A 22,183-nucleotide genomic window follows, 5' to 3' on the forward strand; every position below is an offset into this window, starting at 1 on the left:
GCCCAGAATCCTCAGTGCCAACCCGCCTGTGCGGCCGACGCTCCGCCCCCGGGTGCCACCGCCCAATCCTGGGCTTGCCCCGCCCTTTTCGCAAACCCTGGCCCCATATCCCCGCTCCGATTGGTCAGGCCTCCAGCTCGGCCCCGCTCACAGAAGAGCCGGAGAAGCGGAGTTTGCCCGAGGAATGGGGCCCCGCGGCCCTTCTGCGCATGCTCACTGGAAGACTGCTTGGGCGTTCCAAGGGGTCGGCTCCCCCGCCGGGTGGCGCGCGCTCCCGGCCAGAGCGGCGGCGCGCGGGCACGGGGCTCGCTCCCGACAGGACAGGTGGGGGCAGGGAGCGGGCGCTAGGGTTGTGGTGGCCTGAGGCGCCTGGGCCGCGAGGTCGACGCCTGTGGCTGCGGCGGCCAAGGCCAAAGGACCCGCCGCGGCTCGGTCTCCGGAGAGGGAGGGCTCCGCTGCCGCCGCCGCCCGGTCGGTGCCCGGTGAGCACGGGCCCCAGCGGGCCGGGGAGGGTCCCGGGTCCCACGGCGTGGCCGCGCCCCCGGCCAGGCCTCCCCGGGGGTTCCGAGGGCTGCTGAGGCTGAAAGCGGGGGTGGGCACCCGGCTTCGGGTCCCGGCGCTCAGGCCGCCTCCTTGTCCTTCACCTGAGACTCGTCTCCCTTCTCCTAGCTCCTCCTTCGCCCCAACCCAGCAGACCCCGGACTGAGCCCCGACATCCCCAGAAAGGGAGCCCCCCGTTCGCCCCCTCCACATCCCGGCTCTGCGGTGTCCTCAGCACCGGTGCTGACCCGCGCTGGCCCCCACCCCAGCCGCGTCCCGCCTGCGCGGTTCTGTAGGTCCCAGTGACCTTGCACTTTTTGCTGCTCTTAGACCCCTCCTTCCACTTCTGATTGCGCAGATTGCCTCTTGTGACTTTCAAACTTGTTGGACTTGAGAAATATGCTCCCCATGCATAACTTGTGCCTGCGGACGTAGATTGCTGGGAGAGAAGTTCAAATGTCCTCTCAGGATACGGCCGCGTCGCCTCTACCTTTGTTCTGATTTCATTCTGTTGTGTTCTGTTCTTTCCGTTCCCAATGACTATCGCTAACCCGTGACACTGATTTCGGGACCTGGTGGTTCTGACCACAGTTTGAAACCCTTGTTTTAACAAACCTCCGTCTTTCTCAGCATCTGCTTCTTGCCTCTGGGGGATGCTGAGTTCCAATAATCAGATAATCATGGTAACCTTCAACTCCCCCCCCCCCCAAAAGGTATATTTTTAATACTTTGGCATTTCTGCTTCTTAGGGCCAAAAATCACTTCGAGGACTGGATTTGAATTTTTTGGTTTGATGCCATCAGGTTTATCTTGTTCCTCTTCCAAAGGCTTCTAGTCGGACTGGGAGAAGAGAGTGTGTGAGCTTGGGGCTAGAGCGTGGAGTGTTTATAAGGGAGAAGGAGACGATTTTTACCGGAGAGAGAAATAATTGAAGTTCAGCTTTAGGAAGATTAACCGGTTGGCACTGCGTAGAGAGAATTAGCCAGGCTGGATGCTGGATGGGAAGGCCACGGAGGAGTGGGTGAGGACCAAAGCCCTGGAGTGGTTCCGTGGGAAGGCCACGGGAAGGTGGTGTGACCAGGTACAGAGAATGAGATTTGAGGACACATGAGGCCTGGTGAGGAAGGAGTAAAAAAAAATAGCTAAGATTCTGGGGTGCTGGCTGGTTCGGTGGGTAAGGCAGAGGACTCTTGATCTCCAGGTTGTGAGTTCGAACCCCACATTAGGCATAGAGATTAGTTTAAAAAACAAAAAACAAAAAACAAAAACAAAAAAACAGAAAAAAAAAAAAGCTAAGATTCTGATCTGGTGACTGAAGGACTTGGGTCTGGAAGGACCTGGAGCCAGAATCTTCCTTTCTGTGCCCTGTGCATCTCTCAGGTACTCAGGAGTGGGGTCCCCAGGGGACATACGGCAACGGCATTGTTGGGCTGGGTGTGCTGCATCCAGCAGGCAGAGGCCAGAAATGCTGCTAAATATCCCTCATTGCACAGGACAGCCCCCTCCCCCCAGATGCCAGTGGTGCTGAAGTTGAGAAGCCCTGCTTTAGAGCCCTGATTCCGAACCGCTGGGGCGGGGGGCGGCGGTCGCTGCCACCTTCATCACCTCCCAGGAGCGATACCTCTGTGTACGCACACACGGAGAGCACGCGTATTTCATAGGAAGTTCACCAGTCAGTGAGTGCACACCTCTACCCCTCATAGCTCGATAGCACACGTGGGAGGGGGAGAGCAGCTGGAGTCCCGCAGGAGCTTTTTCTTTTTTTTTTTTTAAGATTTTATTTATTTATTTGACAGAGAGAAATCACAAGTAGGCAGAGAGGCAGGCAGAGAGAGAGGAGGAAGCAGGCTCCCTGCTGAGCAGAAAGCCCGATGTGGGGCTTGAACCCAGGACCTGGGATCATGACCTGAGCCGAAGGCAGCGGCTTAACCCACTGAGCCACCCAGGTGCCCCACCCCAGGAGCTTTTTCAAACATCAAGACCCCTGGGCCCAACAAAGAACTCCTTGCGTAATGATTTACAGTTTATGGAAACTTTTCACATACAGCATCTCATTCGCCACTTTTCCTGTTTCACAGGTAAAATCAGTCCAGAGGATTGATGGAATTTGCCCCAGGTGTCGCACCGAGCAAGTCAGCCTCAGCCGTAAGGACTGGAGTACTGGTAGATGAGAATGGCGGGTCTCGCTCTCTGTGCCTGAAGGTAATTCTGTTGATCCACTGTCAGCTGCTGAGTGAGGCTCGGACGTTCAGGCCCTTAGCGATGAGCTCTCGCCTGAGAGGCTCCCGGCAGTCTGGAATCCCGTGGGTCTCTTAGGTGTGTCAGGTTGACACTGAGCCCTTTGGGACCGCACGCAGGAAAGCAGTATCAGTGGGCAGTTGAATGTGGGCTCAGAATTGCTCTGTGTCTCAGTCCTGGGGGAGGGGAGAAGAGAAGAAAGGGATAAAGCAAACCGCAAGGCTCTCGAACCTTCCGTGTACATCTGCCCAATTTAAAATACTCGTCACTTGGGGCACCTGGGTGGCTCAGTGGGCTAAAGCTTCTGCCTTTGGCACAGGTCATGATCTCAGGGTCCTGGGATTGAGCCCCGCATCGGGCTCTCTGCTCGGCGGGGAACCTGCTTCCCCCCACCTCTCTGCCTGCCTCTCTGCCTGCTTGTGATCTCTGTTTGTCAAATAAATAAATAAAATATTAAAAAAAATACTTGTCACTCAATAAATCTTGAGTGAGTGAAAATTAAATACTACAAAACAAACACGAGGACCCAAGTATTGACCTCAACGCAATGATCATCCAGAGTAAAAAAATGCATTCAAAGTCCACCCACGATAAACAGACATATGCGTGGCAGGGGAAGGTTTCGTAAAGTCATACCCACTTGTATTGCATGCAGTGCAGATTGGCAGAATTTTAAAGATTGCGGACTTGAACCAGGGATGACAGGGCCAATGACCCAGGCAATTAGAAAAGCAGAACCTTAGACCGAAACAAAAGAAATAAAGCTGTCTCAGACAGATGTGGAAGGAACGTGTATGGAAGCTTTTACTTAACTCATTAACCAAGGAACCAGAAAGGTCTAATAACCAGTTTGCAAGAGAATCCAGAGAAGATTCTAGAAGATGACAGATACTGAAATGTGCACCTGGAAGCGAAACTGGCTTTTTCTTTGGGCGGAAGAATTGTTTACATGTACTTACTTGCGTGGAGAGAGAGTTTATTGCCCACAGGCTAGAATAGTTTTGCATCGATCTTGGTTATCTCCGCTGTGCAGAGCTGTCCCAGTAGCTCAGGCTGGAAGCCCGTAACCTGGAAGGATGTGTTCTAGACAGTGCCCAGTTTCCGCTGAGGCGCAGCGGTCCTTTACAGTCTCATAACCTCAGTGAAAGATACTTCTGATCAGGGAATGAGGCTGGTCTCAGTCGATTTGGCCTGTTGCTCGCGTAGGTATGAGCATGTTAATTCACTGTAAAGGCCCTCTGGAGTTTGCTTTGCTGGAAGGAACCTTCCAGGATGGGATTTTTAGAAGTCTGGTATTTGCTGTCCCAAGGTACGGAAGCCATGCTAAGCTCTCTCTGCCACATTTCACTTATACTACTTAGGAGTTTGAGCAAATTCCCGTCTGTGTTCTTGAGGTCCCCCGAATAGCTCAAGGTATGTGAAATACATTAAAATGTTACAGGATTGGGGTACCTGGGTGGCTCAGTGGATTAAGCCTCGCCTTCGGCTCAGGTCATGATCTCAGGGTCCTGGGATCGAGCCCCACATCGGGCTCTCTGCTCAGCAGGGAGCCTGCTTCCCCCCTCTCTCTGCCTGCCTCTCTGCCTACTTGTGATCTCTGTCTGTCAAATAAATAAATAAAATCTTTAAAAATAATGTTACAGGATCATCTCAGAAAAGATGAAATCATAACTCTCCTGCTGATACAAAATAAACAGGTGTTATAATTTTATTTAATACATTAACGAGGGAGCATGTACAGTGGGACAGATTAAGTGAGATCACGTATATAAAATACTTCCTGTGGGGCCTGGCACACACACAAAAAGAAAACCCTTTAAATCCTTCTTAGGCACTTCACTTAGTGACTGACACGTTTCTCCAGGGCCTCTCTTCAAGTGTTTCCCAAAGCACAGTCCGTGGTCTCCCAGAGCCTCATGGGGTGCTTGCTAAAAATTCAGATTCTTGAATCCCTCTCCGGATCCTCTGTCCGAATATCAGATGGAAATCCAAGCATTTGTATTTTTATCAAGGGCCCCAGGGAATTCTTAGAAAGGCCAGAATTACACATACAACTAATTATAATAAAACTTGCATGAAAACTCTACTTAGCTCATTGTATGGATTCACTCTTTCTCTTCTGTTTCATTTTTTAAATTTTATTTCATTTTTTTAAACACTGATCTCAAGTAGGCTTTCTCAGCCTTGGCTTGGTTGGCATTTTGGACCAGATGCTTCTTTAGGGGGTGTTGGAGAAGCCACCCTGGGCACTGCAGGATGTCGCGCAGCATCCTTGACCCGGCCCAGTAGATGCTGGTAGCACGCCCTGCCTCCCAGTGGTGAGAACCAAAAATGTCTCTAGACATTGTCAGGTGTTGCCTGGGAAGCAAGTCACCTTGACCGACAACCACCAGTCTGAACCCACTGCACTGATACCTAGGTCAGAATCCTTAGTGTGAAAAGAACCATTTTTACTGATTTTACGAGTTGAGGCCCTGAAGGCGGACACAGGCGTCTCAAATGAGGACTGTCTTTATCGGCCCGCTCTGGGTCACAGGAGCCGAGGATTCAGCCTTGGTTCCTCCGCTGGGACATGACAAAATAGTGGACTCTAACTGAGGGGCTTATTTGGAAGATAAACTGTGGTAGTGAGTGCAGAGCCCCTCCTGGCTAGTGGCAGCCACGTCCTTGTGTCTGGTAAATAGAAAATACTGTCATCACTGTCCTCTCCAGCTGGGAAAACAGAAACTACTGAAAGATTTCTTTTTTTTTTTTTTCCTCTAAAGATTTTATTTATTCATTTGACAGAGAGAGAGAGACAGCGAGAGAGGGAGCACAAGCAGGGGGAGTGGGAGAGGGAGAAGCAGGCTTCCCGCTGAGCAAGGAGCCTGATGTGGGGCTTGATCCCAGGACCCTGAGATCATGACCTGAGCCGAAGGCAGAGGCTTAACCCACTGAGCCACCCTCGCTGTAAGATTTCCACTGGGGATTTCCTTGTGGTCCCTGGTGGTGGAGGAGTTGGGAGGCCAAACAGGAAATGACGAGCGAGCCGGAGCATGGCAGGGGCTCCACACTGCCTGCACAGCCAGGCCGAGCTCCACGGCAGGCAGGTGGCTTCTGGAATGAACACCCTCCTCGCCCCAGCCTCCAGTGTCCCACTGCGCCTCCCATGGGCCAGATCAGCCGGAAGTCACTGGGATGAACCATGAAACAGCCGGTTTGTAGGGCCTCATCGGTGCAGCTGATGACTTACTCTGAAGGCAGCTCTGAGCATCAGCTTCCTCTGCAAGAGGGAGAAGCAAGAGGTGCTTCTTACGTCTTACTGTAGCCGCCCAGGGCACAGGGAGGCACCCCGTTAGCTCCACACCAGCTGGGCCTGGGCTGGAGTCTTAGCTCTCGCTAGCCATGTGCCCCTGCACCGCTCACTTAAGGCCCCAGACATTGAGCGGGGCTGGTGGTGACGCTTGGTAAGAAGATTGCTGGGTCACCGGACTGGAGGTGTGGGCTGGTGCCAGAGGAGCTTTGTTCCTGGCTCAGGTCCCAGGTCCCAGGTTGGATGGCGAGGCTCTGGACCAGAGGGTGTCTCCCTTTCTCTCTCTCTCTCACCCTACACTCAGGAGGTCTCTGTCACTTACTTTCTCCATCAACTCCCACTTTGTAAGTTTGACATTTGGGTTTTCAAGAGTCTTTTGAGTTAATTTTAGACTTTTTAAAAAAAATTTATTTATTTATTTGACGGAGTGAGAGAGATCACAAGTAGGCAGAGAGAGAGGAGGAAGCAGGCTCCCCGCTGAGCAGAGAGTCCAATGTGGGGCTCGATCCCAGGACCCTGAGATCATGACCAGAGCCGAAGGCAGAGGCTTAACCCACTGAGCCACCCAGGTGCCCCTAATTTTAGACTTTAAAAGCATTGCAAAGGTAGTATGAAGAATTCCCACATACCCGTCACCTGGTCCCCCCAATCATCAGCCTCTCACCCGATGCTGCGTGGAGAGCGAAGCTAGGGTATCAACATGGTACAGTTCTCTTTGCCTACACTGTTTTTTTTTTTTTTTAAAGATTTTATTTATTTATTTGACAGAGAGAGATCACAAGTAGACGGAGAGGAAGGCAGAGAGAGAGAGAGAGGGAAGCAGGCTTCTCGCTGAGCAGAGAGCCCAATGCGGGACTCGATCCCAGGACCCTGAGATCATGACCTGAGCTGAAGGCAGCGGCTTAACCCACTGAGCCACCCAGGCGCCCCTCTTTGCCTACACTGTTGACCTGACTCCGATTTCTCCAGCTTGTCCCCAACATCCTTCTTCCGTCCTGCCGTCCCATATGGCATTTAGCTGCTGGGTCCCCTCAGCCCTCTCCAGTCTGTGACAGGTCCTCACCCTGCCCTTGTCCTTGATGACCTCAGCGGTTTTGAAGTGTTCTGGTCACTTGTTTTGTGGGCTCTCCCTCGATGTGCCTTGTCTGATTGAAGTGGACGTGTGAACTTGGGGCAGGAGTATCCCAGAGACCGTGGGGTGTCCTTGGTGCATCTCATCAAGGACATCATGGTGTTGACGTGTCTTATGACCGACGAAGTTGGCCTCGGTGACCAGGGGGTGTTTGCAGGATTTCCCCTCCGTTGTTACTGTCTTTCCCTTTGTAGTTAATAAATATCTCGGAGGGAGTGTCTTTGAGGCTCTGCGGGTCCCACAATAAGGATTTTTAATGTCCTCGAGTGTTGCTCATTTCTCTGTTCCGTCATCTGTATTACCCTTTCATTTCTCGTGTGACTTGTCACAGGAGAGTTATGGAGTTAACGGGCAAATGACGGAGCGAGGAGATGGAGCTTGTCTCCCGTTTCCCCAGGTGCCGAGTTCATGCACATTGTCCACAATTTCAAGAAAAAGAAATGGAAGGAGAAAGTAAATGACTGCTTTTCCTACTTTTAACATTTTGAGATATTTCTTCCTAGGTATTTAAGGCTTCAGGGTTTTATTTTTGTTTTAAAGATTTTATTTATTGGGGCGCCTGGGTGGCTCAGTGGGTTAAGCCTCTGCCTTCGGCTTGGGTGGTGGTCCTGGGATCAAGCCCCTCATCGGGCTCTCTGCTCAGCGGGGAGCCTGCTTCCCGCTCTCTCTCTGCCTAGCTCTCTGCCTGCTTGTGATCTCTCTCTGTCAAATAAATAAATAAAATCTTTCAAAAACATAAAAATAAAGATTTTATTTATTTATTTGATAGAGACACAGCGAGAGAGGGAACAGAAGCAGGGGGAGGGGGAGAGGGGGAAGCAGGCCTCTCGCTGAGCAGGGAGCCAATGCGGGGCTCGATCCCAGGACCCCAGGATCATGACCTGAGCCACCCAGGCACCCCATTTTTTTGTTTTGTTTTGTTTTTGAGGCCATGAATACATAAAATCAGTCTGTAACCGACAACTCTGAGCAGAGCCTGCAGAGGCAGAGGGAGAGACCCGCGGGGTCCAAGCTGTACTTGGGTTTGTTTTTGGGAAAACCTTAGCTTAGAAAAGATGGTATTTGCAGACTTTGTTCACTGCATCTGCTTCCTAAATATTAAGTTTTGTAAATACAAACATTTTGGGAAATCTTTGGTTATTTTTGCTTCAAGGAAGAACTCCCACGTTCTTGTTTTGGAAACGGTCGTGTGAGGCCGCTCTCTCTCGCTGAGGACGCGGTGCGCGGGCCCTAAGGAGCAGCACCGCCACCCTGCGGCCGCCGGGAGCATTGCTGCCGGTCTTCTCGGTGCGCGCCGGCGCCCGTTCCAAGCCTGCCTTACGTAATGATTTGATCCTGGGCTGGGGCTCCACCTGGTCTAGGTGGGGGCCTCCCACCGTAAAGTGGGGCGAAATCGCAAAGGACATGTTGATGCGACGTGTGTGTCACGGAAAACAAAATGTCCGTCCAGAGCTCTGACCCAAAAATGGACAGAGCTATGTGTCTGAGGGGCAGGATTATGGGGCGTTGACTAGGAATTCGGTTCTTAACAGTTTAAACAAATTTGTATATCGTTTTTACAATATAATCTTCGCAACCTCCACAATCTCCTAATATTCAATCCCTCTTCTTTGATGAGGAAACCAAGCCCAGTAGGGAAAGGCCTGCTTAGGGTGTAGAAGACCGGTTTTCGGGGCGCCTGATGGGCTCCGTCAGTGGAGCGTGTGACTCTTGATCTCAGGGTTGTGAGTTTGAGCCCCACGTTGGGTGTAGAGATGACTTTTAAAAAATCTTTAAAAAAAAAGGAAAGAAAAAACTATTTTTCATCCTAGTGACCCTGGGGACCTGAGTCCCTATAAGGATATTTTCTAAGCAGATTTATTGAGATCTGATTTACATGCATACAACTCCCCTGTCGAGAGTGTATAACTCACTGTATTCCATGTGTCCACGGAGTCCAACAACCATCACCACAATCAGTTTCACTGATTCACAATCAGTTTCATTACCCCAAAAGCCCCACACCCCTTAGCATCACTTCCAAATCTCCCCCCGCCACCAGTCCTACGCAGTCGCTCATCTACGTTCCATCTCGGTGGATTTGCCTGTTCTCAACATGTCATATAAACGGAGTCATGTAGTATGCCATCTTTTGTGTCTGTCTGCTGCTGCTTTTTTTTTTTTTTTAAGATTTTATTTATTCATTTGTGAGAGAGAGAGAGAGAGAGAGAGCACAAGCTGAGAGGAGAGGCAGAGAGGGAGAGGAAGAAGCAGACTCCTCACTCGATCCCGGGACCTGGAGCTCATGACCTGAGCTGAAGGCAGACGCTTTACCAGCTGAGCCCCCCAGGCGCCCCGTGCCCAGCTTCTTTGACTAAGCGTGATGTTCTCAGCATTCGTCTGGCACGTGCCAGAACTTGATTCCTGGTTATGGCCGAATATTATTCCGTCGTATGGACGGACCACACATAGGCCTGCGCAGTGGTTCTGAGGGAGATCGCGGTGTACGGATGGACCCAGCTGGTGCCAACCCTGCACGGGGGGCTGAACGAGAGAGTGGTTGGTGTCCGCAGAGCTGGCGGGGAGCCTGCAGACAGCCGGGCTGAGAAGGCAGGAGTGTGGGCTGGCCTTCCAAAGTCGGACGGTTGAGGGAAGGAGGGGCTTTGGTTAGGTCTTATTCTCAGACACAGGAAACCGAAGAACCTTGGTAGTCCCGGTGCAAAGAACGTGGAGGCAGAGAGCGTTGGTGACCAGAGAGATCAGGACATGAAGGGTGGAGAAGGGGCCCCTGAGGGGAGGGGAGCTGTACCAAGGGAACTGGGGGGAGACAGTTTATTTCCTGGTCAGGAGAAAATATGTATGCCCCCTTCATCCAGATAGTGAAGAGTGGTAAGAGCTTATGGAGAGATCCATCCTCAGAGGGTAAACTGTGAAGCAGATAAAATGGTTAAAGTCTGCATCCTGGAGAGAGAACTTCAGCTTGTTTGAAATCTGCCTTTTCTGCACAACCTCATTCCCCAATGATGTTAGGTAAATGGAACATTACACATGTAGTTTGCTGCAGATTTGTGTGCATGTGGTAAAACATATATCACAAAAATTTACAGCTTGAATCATTCTGACCCTCACACTGGCATGCCACCATCGCCACCCTCCACTGCCAGAATGTCGTCATCATCCCAAACTGAAACCACACCCACTGAACAACAGCTTCCCATCCCCTCCCCCTGCAGTGGCCCCCCGATTCTGCAGCCATGAATTTGACTAGTGTAGGGACTTTACAGAAGTGGAATCATATGCATTAGTTTTTTTTGTGACTGGCTTATTTTACATTGTGGACTTTTTGCTTTTCTTTTTCTAAGATTTTATGTATTTGAGAGAGAAAGAACACAAGCAGAGGGAGCAGCAGGCAGAGGGACAGGGAGAAGCAGGCTCTCTGCTGAGCAGGGAGCCTGATGTGGGGCTCGATCCCAGGACCCTGGCATCACGACCTGAGCCAATGGCAGACATTTCACTGACTAAGCCACCCAGACGCTCCCGTTATGGACTTTTTAAGTAATTAATTCTCATTGCCATCCTTCATACTTAATTTTTTTTGTTCTTCTTGGTGGATTACCAGCCCATTAAGCGTGATCAGCTGAGGGATTTAACGTTTCTTTATCATGGCCCCTGAAGTTCAAATGCACTTTGATACTGTACATCTCACAACCTTTTCTGTTCCATCCATCAAAAAGCCAAAACCTACCAGGTTCAGTCACCTTCCAAGAGTACCAGTTACGGCTGAGTAACAAATGACCCTGATCTCACTGGCTTAAGATAAGTTTATTATTGACGGGTATCCCATGAGGTGGCTGGGCTGTTCCCATGACTGCCGTGCAGGATCGCACAGGCGGGGGGTCTGCTGGACCGCACAGTGCAGGATGCTTTTCCTCGATGCCCGGCAGTGCTTCCTCCCTGCACGTGGCCGCTCACACGGCTTCCTAACCTGGCGTCTCCTAAGGGTGAGGACTTCCAAGCCCCCAGCTTGGTTCCGCCACACTCAGCAAGTCTCAGAGCGAGGGACCCGTCTGGGCTTGAGCCTGTCCAGATTCAAGACCACATTGCGAGGGGGGCCTGCATACTTGATGAGAGGATTGTGGTCATTAGACGATCTACATTCCGAGATCCCTTAGTGGGTGAGGATGGTAATCATCAAACCAATCCAAGTTCAAGGTCATTGCCAGACCCCTGCTTTTCAGCAGATGGTGTGGGTGTGGCGGGGGAGAGTTGGGGGTGGCCAGAGTTCGCCTTTGGTTGTGCTGAAATTTCTTCCGTATCCTTTGAGGGGTGTACGTGTTAGAAGCCTTTTATGCAGAACTTGTATTTGAGGAGATCTCACCGTCTTCTGACTCTGGGGTACCCATGACTCCGGGTCCTGTTCCTGTGGAATGTGTGGGCTCTTAGTCATGCCAACGCCCTCTGGTTTGGAGGAGGCCAGCCTTTGGCATCTGATGGTCTGAGGCTGATGGCGTTTCGGGGTCCCCACAGCATCCCCTCTTGCCCTGCGCATGGCGGGGATCCGGGGCTGGGACTTGTAGGAGTGTGTGTGCTGTGTGGACGGCGACCACAGTGCTTCGCCTGGCCAGAGTTGTCCCAGGCCTCTGCAGAAGAGAGGGCCGGCTCCCTGCACCCTTGGTCCTGCAGGCTGGAGGCTGCTGGGACGCAGATGAGCACCAGCCGGCTGGGGCATGGGACCCAGAGCACAGGGACCACAGCGCGAGGGGAGCCAGAGCCCCCCAGCCCGGACGGGCTGCCGACTGACAGTCCCACGTCAGGCCAATTCGCAAGGGGTGCGTGGCAGTCCGGGGGCGGGGCTTCCCGCTGTCACCCTTTTCTGCCTGGAGCATCTTTGCGCGCACACTGGGTCCTGCTGGGGCCGGTCTCCAGGGGTCCATGCGTCCCAGCCCCACCACGTCTCAGTGTGGGGCGGGATGGGCAGGGCAAAGAAGGGTGGCACGGGAGGAGCGAGCGTTGGAAAGTCCAGGGCATGACGTGGGAGGCCAGCATAGCCAGGATTCTCAATCAGGTGGCCTGGGACCTGGAAGATTTCCTTGAGTCTCACCACCACCTCCCACCCCAAACCCCCATGATGGGCTTCTCCACTGCCCTGGGATGGGCAGGCGTGTATGGCGGGATGGGGCGGAGATGAGGCACCCCTCTGAGCCTTCAGCCTTGGCTCTGTCTTAGTGGGGCCCTGGGGCCCTGCCCTTAGGCTGACCAGGCTTCGGGGAGCTGAATCTGGGCCCCAAACCAGGAACTCCAGAGCAGGAATGGCAACACTGGAAACGAGGGTGACAGCTCACAAACGGGGCTGAATTGTGCAGGGAGGCTGCAGTCTTGCTTCTTCTTAAGGAGAGTCAGGGGAGACCGAGTCATTCACCCCCCAACCAGTCCCTCAAGAAAGCAAGGAAGTTCAACCCACACTGGTACCCAGGGTCCCGTCTCCAGGCTAGCTCCACCCCTGTAACACATCCTTTCTTCTTCTCCAGCCCAGAAGCCAGGGGTCCTGGAGTGACTGTGGATTCTCTGCACACCTCTACTGCCCTGTCCCCTCCCAGCTGAGGCAGCGCCAGCCCCGGCTCAGGCACAAGGTCACTGCCCTCCAGGTGTCCCGGCATCTCCTGAGTGCTGTGTGGTCCGGAGCCTCCGGCCCAGGCTGGGGGACAGATCAGGTTGTGAGTCCAAAGAGTCCTGCCTCTCAGAGCCAGACGTCCCCTTTGTGGTCTGCAGAGCGCCCGCGGGTGCCTGGCTCGGTCTCCCTGTGACACAGTGTCAGGAGGTGGGACACTGGGTATCCAGGGAGGGTCCGGGACCTGAGCCCGTGACCTGCATGCTGGTCTCTGAGGCTTGGTGCTCAGGAAGGCCAGTTACCTTCATCCCAGACGAGGTAAACCAGGTCCTGTGAGAGGTCAGGCTCTGGAACCCCCTCTACCTGACTCCCTGCTCTGTACTTCATGGCCGTGTTGGCTGTCCTAGCGTGCCTCATGTCCTCATCTGTACACTGGATCAATAAGAATGATCAACTATTATAACATGGGGCCAGATTAAATGGGAAACCCTGTGAAGACGCGTCCCACCGTGCTCAGCATCTAAGGGCCTCTATTTGTAGAAGCTCATGGTCCTCAGTGCCTCAGTCTCCCCAAGAGCCCCTGGAGAGCCTGGTCTGTGGCACATTTTACAGACAGGAATGTGGCATTTGGGGAGGGGACGTCACCAGACCGCAGTTGCCTGAGAGGGCACAGAGGAGCAGAAGCATCTACCTGGGGTGCCCCAGCTCCGTGCAGGACTCTCCCCAGGCACCTACCCAGGGTGCCCCCGCTCCGTGCAGGACTCTCCCCAGCCTTTCAGCCCCCTCTGGCTCCACCTCCAGCCCACGTCCATCTTCCTGAGCCCCAGGCCCATGTCCTTCTTCCTAAGCCCCAGGCCCAAGGGGGCCTCACGGATGGATTTTGCCTCCTTCCTTAGGACGGACCCCCTGGACTGCCAGGTTCCTGAGCAGGGAGGAGGAGGACGTGAACTCCACCTGCTGGGTCCTGAGCGTGGCCGCAGGGACGGGCCATCATCCCAGAATGCCCCTGCCGGAGCCCAGCGAGCAGGAAGGTGAGAGTGTGAAGGCTGGCCAAGAGCCGTCCCCGGAGTCCCCTGAGCCAGGCACCGATGTTGTCCCTGTAGCGCCCACAAAGCCCCAAGAATTCTCCGAACTGGTCCTGCTGACGGCCTCCACCGAGAGCGTGGATGGGGTGGACTCCCAGCCTGAAGGAGGGTACTGTGTCCTGTCCCTGGAGATGTCTGGTCCTGATGCACTGGTCAGGACCCCCCAGATCCTGCCAGTGGAGGAGCAAGTGGGGGCAGTCCAGCCAACCCCCCAGGCCTTTGAGCAGAAGCACAACAAGCCAGACACAGGTGAGTTCCAGGCCTCCTGCTCCTGGCCCAGCTCCCTTTGTGGGCCTGCGCGCTCAGACATAGGCCCTGTGGACCCCTTTCTAGGGGGTGGCCTTGGGGTCCCATCTCTGCTTGGAGCCAAGCATCCTTGTCTCTAACCAGGACTCTGTGTCTGGCTGGTGTGATGATCTCAGGGCATCGTCCCAGCACGTACCCCCGCTCTCCCATCCATGCCCTTGGCCTCAACACTTGCTCCATTCCAGCCAACCCAGCCCTCTCTTTTCCTCCACAGCCCCCAAGCCCCTGGAGTTCCTGAGGACCCCTTTCGGGGGCCGCCTCCTGGTGCTCGAGTGCTTCCTGTACAAGCAGGAGAAGGCAGTGGGGGACAAGGTGTACTGGAAATGCCGTGAGCACTGGGAGCTGGGCTGCCGGGGCCGGGCCATCACCCGAGGCCCGAGGGCCACGGTGATGCGGGGCCACTGCCACCCGCCCGATGAGGAGGGCCTGGAGGCGCGGCGCCGGAGACAGAAGCTGCCCGGCCCGGCCCTGCCTGAAGGCTTGGGGGGTCCAGATGGCCCTGGGGGCCGACCAGAGGAGCCGCTGGAAGGGGTGGGCTCGTGTCTGTGCCCTGAGGAGCCAAAGCCCAGCCCTAGGTTGGTGCTGAGCAAGCCAGCTGCAGAAGAGAAGGGGCCGCGAGCTGTGTCGCTGCTGAGCTTGCCCCCCAAGAAACGCCCGACGCTGGGGATCGGTGAGCGCCCCGTGCCTGGCGTCCGCTCTGGAGCAGGCAAGAACCCGGGGGTCCTTACCTGTGCCCAGATGGAAACGTGGGGTCCCCCGTGGTTTGTAATGCGCTCTACGTCGGCACGGCCGAAAGATAGAAACATGTCCCGGAAATCATCAAACCCGGGGGACAGAACTAGTGCTCCAGAACCAGGGGACCCAAGTCCTTCTGGAACTTTGTGATGCAGTAGGGTCTGGTGCGAGGCCCAGAAATGTGAGTTTGAACAGAGCGAGGTGGTCCTGGTGGCCCAAGACATTAGGGGAGGTCAGCCTAGGGGAGAGCTCTGGACCAGGTTCAGGTCACAGGCCCCCACCCCCCAGCGTTCAGCACAGGTGCTGAAGCTCTGGGGTTTCGGGGGCTGTCCGGGTTGGGGGATTGCTCCAGGCCAGGTGGATGAGATGCTTGACAGGCTGGAAGCAATCATCGCCAGTCCCACGTGTGGCAGCGCCTAGTGCGCGGTAGCCGAGGTCTTCTTGGTGGTTTTTATTACCAGCAAAGGGGAGGTGGGCTTGTCCCAGGGTTGGCTCCCTCCTGATCCACATGTGAAGGATTAAGGGCTTAGGGCTGCTGCTGTGCTGGGTACTAGAGCGGGGGAAGGGGCAGGGTGGGGGGAGGTGGGGAACATGTGTTTTTTACTGTCTATTTTTAAAAAAATATTTATTTATTTGACAAAGAGACAGAGATCAAAAGTAACAGAGAGGCAGAGAGAGAGGGGAAAGCAGGCTCCCCGCTGAGCAGAGAGCCGGATGTGGGGCTTGATCCCAGGACCCTGAGATCGTGACCTGAGCTGAAGGCAGAGGCTTAACCCACTGAGCCACCCAGGCGCCCCAAATAAATAAAATCTTTAAAAAATTAGATAAAAGTTTCAAGCAAACCTTAAAAAGAGTATGAACAGGAGTGTTACACCATGAGGTGTAACCACCCTGAGCTGGGGCCTCCCCGCTAACCTCCCAAAGAGGACCTATACCTTCTCCCTGGCTCCCTGGGGGCATGGGGGGGGGGTCTGGGGAATGCCCAAGGGGCCCATGCACGCCCAGCTCAGGGGAAACCGCAATTGGTGTCCACATCAAGGGAAAAAATGCTTGGCCCCCCACGCTGCCCCAGACTCTTCTCCTCCGCCTGCCGTGACTGTGCCGGCTTCCTCCCCCAGGAGAAGCCCGGCCCCTGGAGTTCCTGAGGACGTGCTATGGTGGCAGCTTCCTGGTGCACCAGTCCTTCCTCTACAAGCGGGAGAAGGCCGTGGGGGACAAGGTCTACTGGACGTGCCGGGACCATGCGCTTCACAGCTGCCGCAGCCGGGCCATCACCCAGGGCCAGCGGGTGACCGTCATGCGGGGCCACTGCCACCCGCCCGACGTGGAGGGCCTGGAGGCCCGGCGACAGCAGGAGAAGGCCATTGAGACGCTGCAGGCCCGGCCTGGGGAACCTGGGGGCCAAGCGGACAAGCTGTTCCGAGGCGTGGACAGCCTGCTCTCCCGCAGGGGGCCTGGGACCCTGACTGTCACCAGAGCCCGGCCCAGGAAGCGCACAAAAGTCCTTCCGGCCCAGACCCAGGACCCGCAGGGATCCCCTGCCGAGGACCAGGATGAGGACCCAGGTGAGCCCTTCACACTGCCGGCCCAGAGCCCCCTCGGGTCTTGCTTCCTCAGGTCCAGGGAGGTAGGAGGGGACCCCAAGACCCTGAATTGCCACTTCCCTCCCCTCCACCGCACCTGTCCTGTTTCTCCCCAGGAGGCCCTGAGTTCCTGAGGACCCCTCTGGGTGGCAGCTTTCTGGTGTACGAGTCCTTCCTGTACCGGCGGGAGAAGGCGGCAGGGCAGAAGGTCTACTGGACGTGCCGGGACCAGGCCCGCATGGGCTGCCGCAGTCGGGCCATCACTCAGGGCCGGCGGGTGACCGTGATGCGTGGCCACTGCCACCCGCCCGACCTGGGGGGCCTGGAGGCCCTGAGGCAGCGGGAGAAACGCCCTGGTGCGGCTCAGCGGGGGAGCCCAGGTAGGACAGATTGTGGCCAGGGCCTTGGTGACAAGCAGGAGACCCAGACGGCCACCTTTCCCTCAGCCCTCCCGTGTGCTCCAGCAAGCAGCGTCCCGTCCTTAGGGGAACACTCTGGAAGTGGATACAGCCCTCTCCAGTTGCTCTCCCCTCCCCTCCCAACCCTCCCCTCCTCACCTCAGCCCTGCTCTGTCTGGGCAGGGCCCTCCCTGAGCTGCTCCATCCAGGAGCTATGCTGCTCTTGATTTGAGAACAGGGGCTCCCATCGCCTCCCTGCTGATCTCCAAGACCCGGATCCCAGTTCTACCCCCGCACCTGTCCCGTTTCTCCCCAGGAGGCCCTGAGTTCCTGAGGACCCCTCTGGGCGGCAGCTTCCTGGTGTACGAGTCCTTCCTGTACCGGCGGGAGAAGGCGGCTGGGGAGAAGGTCTACTGGACGTGCCGGGACCAGGCCCGCATGGGCTGTCGCAGCCGGGCCATCACGCAGGGCCAGCGGGTGATGGTGATGCGCAGACACTGTCACCCGCCTGACCTGGGGGGCCTGGAGGCCCTGAGGCAGCGGGAGCAGATCCCCAGCCCGGCGCAGAGGGAAGGCTCAGGTGCGGGTGAGCTGGTGCAGAGTGTGGCAGGTGCTAGGCCCTGCTCTCTCTGCTGGGACCTTCTGTCCTTGGCCCTGGGCCTGGTGGGGTCTAGCCACCCACATGTGGTGGTCTGCCCACAGCGGGAGCTCCCTAAAGGCAGGGCTGTGTATGGGCTCCATCCTCGAGGCTGGTGCTGGTGTGGGACTGGCTGGCAGCAGAGAGAAACCCACTCAGCTGGAGGGAAGGGGGCAGGGGGCGTGATCTGCTACAGGACAGGAAGGGTCCAGCACCCACTTATGGGGCAATGAGCCTGGACCTCAGGGACATTCTGTCTTCCCTCTCGGGTCTGTCTATTTTCCTCACTTCCCCACCCAGTTCTCTCGAGCCCCCCAGACCCCAGCATTGCAGGACCTTTCAATTCAGGGTCTTAAAAGCCTCAAGAGAGAGTTGATCAGTTGCCACCTGGCCGAGGGGAGAGGGGACACGGAGCCAGGAGGCTCCTGGTGCGTGGTCCCAGCCAGCCATGGGCCCCGCTGAATGCTCTAGCCCAACCTGTGAGTGGGGTGCTTGCCAGCAGGTGTGGGGTCCCAGGCGGGTCAGGAGGGGTGTGCGGGGACGCAGGGCCAGCCTCCCGGGTAGCCCTCCAGCCCTGAGAAGGAGACAGCCAGTCTGTCCTCCAGGGTGTCAGGGCCGCAGGCCCTGGGCTGGCCGCTGGAGCCGCAGCCCTCGGGCCCCAGAGCGGGGCTGGTCTGCAGGCAGAGAGCAGAGCGTCTCTGTGGGGGTGCTGCAGGCGCAGAGGAAGCGGCTTCTGTCCCTGCCGCCCAGGCTCTGCAACCTGCTTCCGAGCTGGCCCATTCACGTTGCCACATTCCTTCCAGGAACCCTCCAGCCTCTGGAGTTCCTGAGGACGTCCCTCGGAGGCAGGTTCCTGGTGTACGAGTCCTTCCTCTACAGGAAGGAGAAGGCGGCGGGGGAGAAGGTCTACTGGATGTGCCGGGACCAGGCCCGGCTGGGCTGCCGCAGCCGGGCCATCACGCAGGGTCAGCTGGTGACTGTGATGCGCAGCCACTGCCACCCGCCCGACCTGGCGGGCCTGGAGGCCCTGAGGCAGCGGGAGCGGCTTCCCAGAGTGGCCCTGCAGGCGGACCCAGGTGCAGATGGGGCTTGCGGTCAGAGCGGGGCGGAAACAAGAGTGGTGGGGCTCGAGGCCCTCCCAGCCCATGGTGCGGACACCTCAGAAGACAGGCACTGTCTGAGGAGCTTTGTGCCCTGGCCTTTCTACCTTTCCAGAGTTTTCTACCTCTCCTGTCCGCTGGAGCCTTCTCCGGAACTTGAAAGCACCCCTAGATCCATCCTGTTCTCAGAACAACTCCCCTTCTCATTCATGTCTTCTCCTTTCCCTTATCCTAAGAGGTCTTAACTGGTCACAGATCAGTCTCTTGAAAATCAGATGAAAAAACAGAGAATACTCCAGAAGAGCGTGCCAGTGTTTGTGTGTACGCACACCCGTGCATGCACGCACACAGGCTTGCACACACACATGCGTGTGCACACACGTGCACATGCACACACGTACACACACACACACATGCATACACACGCACACTTGTAAGGTTTTGCCAAGAACTAATTTTATTGAACTGAAAGTGGGTTCCCGTCACATAAACAGGATAGAAAACAAGTCAATAGAAAGCATTTTTGTGTTTCATATTAATTCATGAGAACAATAAGGACCACATCTTAGAAAATAGAAAAATGAGTCCAAGTTGTATAAAACAACCAAAAGAAATATGGCTTCTGCTCAAAAAAATAAAGGTGGTTTCTGGGAGAAAGGAGTGTTTGGCATGAGTAAGAAATAGAAGTCGTGGGGGGTCCTGGGTGGCTCAGTCGTTAAGCATCTGCCCTCGGCTCAGGTCAGGATGCTGGGGTTCTGGGGTCGAGCCCCGCGTCAGGCACCCTGTTTAGCGGAGAGCTTGTTTCTCCCTCTGCCTGCTGCTCCTCCTGCTTGTGGTCTCTCTCTCTGTCATATAGTCTTTTTAAAAAAGATTATTTATTTGCGAGAGGAACAGTGAGTGAGAGAGAAGGAGCCGGGGGAAGGCGCAGAGGGAGAAGCAGACTCCCCACTGAGCGGGCTTGATGCTGGGCTTGATCCCCCAACTCCGGGATCAAGACCTGAGCCAAGGGAGCTGCTTAATTGACTGAGCCCCCGGATGCCCCAATAAATAATCTTAAAAAAAAAAATAAAGGGGGGATGCCTGGGTGGCTCAGTTGTTAAGTGTCTGGCTTTGGCTTGGGTCACGATCCCAGGGTGCTGGGATCAAATCCCACATCGGGGGCGCCTGGGTGGCTCAGTGGGTTAAGCCTCTGTCTTCGGCTCAGGTCATGATCTCAGGGTCCTGGGATCGAGGCCCACGTCTGGCTCTCTGCTCGGCGGGGAGCCTGCTTCCTCTCTCTCTCTCTCTCTCTCTCTCTCTCTCTCTCTCTCTGCCTGCCTCTGTGCCTACTTGTGGTCTGTCTGTCAAATAAATGAATAAAAAAAAAAAAATCTTAAAAAAAAAAACAACAACAAATCCCATATCGGGCTCCCTGCTCAGCGGGGAGTCGGCTTCTCCTCTCCCACTCCCCCTGCTTGTGTTCCCTCTCTTGCTGTCTCTCTCTCTCTCTGTCAAACAAATAAATAAAAGATCTTAAAAAAAACTTGTGGGACACCTGTGGCCCAGTGGAGGGCACCTCAGTTCGATGTCTCATTTAGTCCTGCTCTCCTGGACGGGGCCGAATGCTGACTCTCAGGGTCCCCAGTGGCTTCTTTCACTAGGCACAGGTAGTTTGGGGTGTTAGAAAACCAGAATTTCCAATGGCTTCCCCACTTGGGGGGGAGCCTTCTACCCCGTTTTCCTCATCCTCAGGCCCGTAAAGTCGTCATTACAAAGCGCATGCCTTTGACCCTAGCAGCTTTAACAAGAAAAGAGTTAACTGGGCGCCCGGCCAGCTCAGTCAGTAGAACATGTGACTCTTGATCTCAGGGTTGTGAGTTCAAGCCCCACTTTGGGAAAAATAATAAGAAAGAAAAGAAAATCTTAAACAAGAGAAGAATTATTAACCCGTGGTTTCCACTTTCTTTCCTCAGGAAAGATGGAGCTTCCCCCAGCAGCGCCGCCGTCCGTGCAGCCTGGCTCTCCGGAAAGCCCCCAGATGCGTGGGTAACTGTGAGTTGTCTCGCATCCCCTAGGTCACCCCCCACACGTAGTGGCTTATGGCGACACTTACCATCTCTCCCTTGCCAATGGGCAAGATGTCCGGAGTGGTCGGGTTTGTGGTTCTGGCACAGGGTCACCCTGAGGTTGAAGGAAAGCTGGGGGGTCGGGGCTGTGGTCACCTGAAGGCCCGCGGGGGCTGGGGGGGTGTCCCTTCCCCGGTGCCTCACTCTCTCGCTCACGTGGCCGTGGGCCCCAGCTCTCCCTGGGGGGCCACTCCTGCGAGTGACAGCTCTCTCCCTGCGACACGGGGGCCTGGAGGGGAGCAGCGGGTCTTCTCCCCAAGCGCGGGGGGTGCTCACCGGGCCAGACGGGACCCAGGCCCCGAAACAGCAGGACTCGTCCAGCAACAAGGACTGAGATCACACAAAGGATGTTATGTCTTCGCAGCAGAGTGAAGCCAGAAATGATGGGGAGCTTACAGATATCGGATGTCACCCCACTCCCGTGCACCCGGTGACTGGAAGAAATCCCGAGACGAGCGGGACCTGGTCTGAAGTGAGCAGGATGGAGCCGCGGCCCTGCAGACGCCTGGCCGGGGCAGAGCACCGCTTGAGGGAGCCTGGCGGCTGGAAAGACTTCCTTCAAGAAGAAGAAAGATCTCCCTTTGGCAGCTTACGCTTCCATGCTACGACGCTGGGAAAAGAAGAAAGGAGCAACCCTAAAGCAGAAGGAGGGACGTGAGAGAGAACAGACACCAATGAAATAGAGACGAGAAAATGAACGCGACGAGAAGCTGGCTCTTTGAAAGGATCCACCAAATCGACAAACCTTTCACTACATCGCCTCCAAAAGTGGTTTTTATTTCTTTATTATTTTAATTTAATGTAATTTTTTTCAAAATTGGTTGTAAAGTTCTAGGGAAAACTCACGGGTGCCCGGCTGGCTCAGAGGGGTGTGTGAGACTCTTGATCTCGAGGTCGTGAGTTCAAGCCCCACGTGGGGTGTAGAGATTACTAAAAAAATAATACCATTATTTATATTTTTTTAGAATTTATTTATTTAGGGGGTGCCTGGGTGGCTCAGTTGGTTAAGCTTCTGCCTTCAGCTCAGGTCATGACCCAGGGTCCTGGGATCACCCCACATTGGGCTCCTTGCTCAGCAGGGAGCCTGCTCCTCCATCTCCCTCTGCTGCCTCCCGTTTGTGCTCTCTCTCTGTCAAATAAATAAATAAAAATCTTTCAAAAAGATGCGGGGCTTGATCCCAGGACCCTGAATCATGACCCGAGGTGAAGCAGATACTTAACCGACTGAGCCGCCCAGGCGCCGCTCCCCCCCCAAAATAAAATCTTAAAATAAAGATAGGGAAGACTCAAATTATTAAAATCAAGTGTTAAAAATGGGGCATTACTGCCTACCCTACAAGAAAAACCACACTCGCACGGAAGGGTCAACCAAGATTAAGTGAAAACGTTCCTAGAAAGGCTACCAAGGCCGAATCAAGAAGAAATAAAAGTATCTGAGTAGACCT

General features: G+C 55.1%; 1 protein-coding gene across 4 annotated transcripts; it reads left to right on the forward strand.

Annotated features, from left to right (window-relative positions):
* The first annotated feature begins 161 nt into the window (after positions 1-161).
* Positions 162-21,711, forward strand: FLYWCH1 (FLYWCH-type zinc finger 1). Of its 4 annotated transcripts, XM_047713803.1 has the most exons (9): positions 162-482; positions 2,619-2,685; positions 13,686-14,123; positions 14,395-14,850; positions 16,034-16,480; positions 16,615-16,878; positions 17,213-17,476; positions 18,337-18,615; positions 20,586-21,711. In XM_047713803.1, exons 1-9 carry the CDS (start codon positions 210-212, stop codon positions 20,660-20,662), a joined length of 2,565 nt encoding a protein of 854 aa, XP_047569759.1. In that variant the 5' UTR covers positions 162-209; the 3' UTR covers positions 20,663-21,711. The 4 variants fall into 4 exon arrangements, with proteins under 4 accessions (XP_047569759.1, XP_047569757.1, XP_047569758.1 ...); XM_047713801.1 differs by lacking the exons at positions 162-482; positions 2,619-2,685 and having other exon boundaries at positions 17,213-17,482; positions 18,337-18,609; positions 20,586-20,664; positions 21,103-21,711; XM_047713802.1 differs by lacking the exons at positions 162-482; positions 2,619-2,685 and having other exon boundaries at positions 17,213-17,482; positions 18,337-18,609; positions 20,586-20,664; positions 21,106-21,711.
* Positions 21,712-22,183: the final 472 nt, after the last annotated feature.

This window comes from Lutra lutra, chromosome 18 (assembly GCF_902655055.1).
Source record: "Lutra lutra chromosome 18, mLutLut1.2, whole genome shotgun sequence".
Taxonomy (NCBI): Eukaryota; Metazoa; Chordata; class Mammalia; order Carnivora; family Mustelidae; genus Lutra; species Lutra lutra.

Coding starts and splice junctions, on each gene's coding strand:
- FLYWCH1 (XM_047713803.1), top strand. CDS start 210: ATGCTCACTGGAAGACTGCTTGGGCGTTCCAAGGGGTCGGCTCCCCCG. Junction 16,481..16,614: donor GGACCAGGATGAGGACCCAG/GTGAGCCCTTCA, acceptor GTTTCTCCCCAG/GAGGCCCTGAGTTCCTGAGG. Junction 17,477..18,336: donor GGCGCAGAGGGAAGGCTCAG/GTGCGGGTGAGC, acceptor CATTCCTTCCAG/GAACCCTCCAGCCTCTGGAG.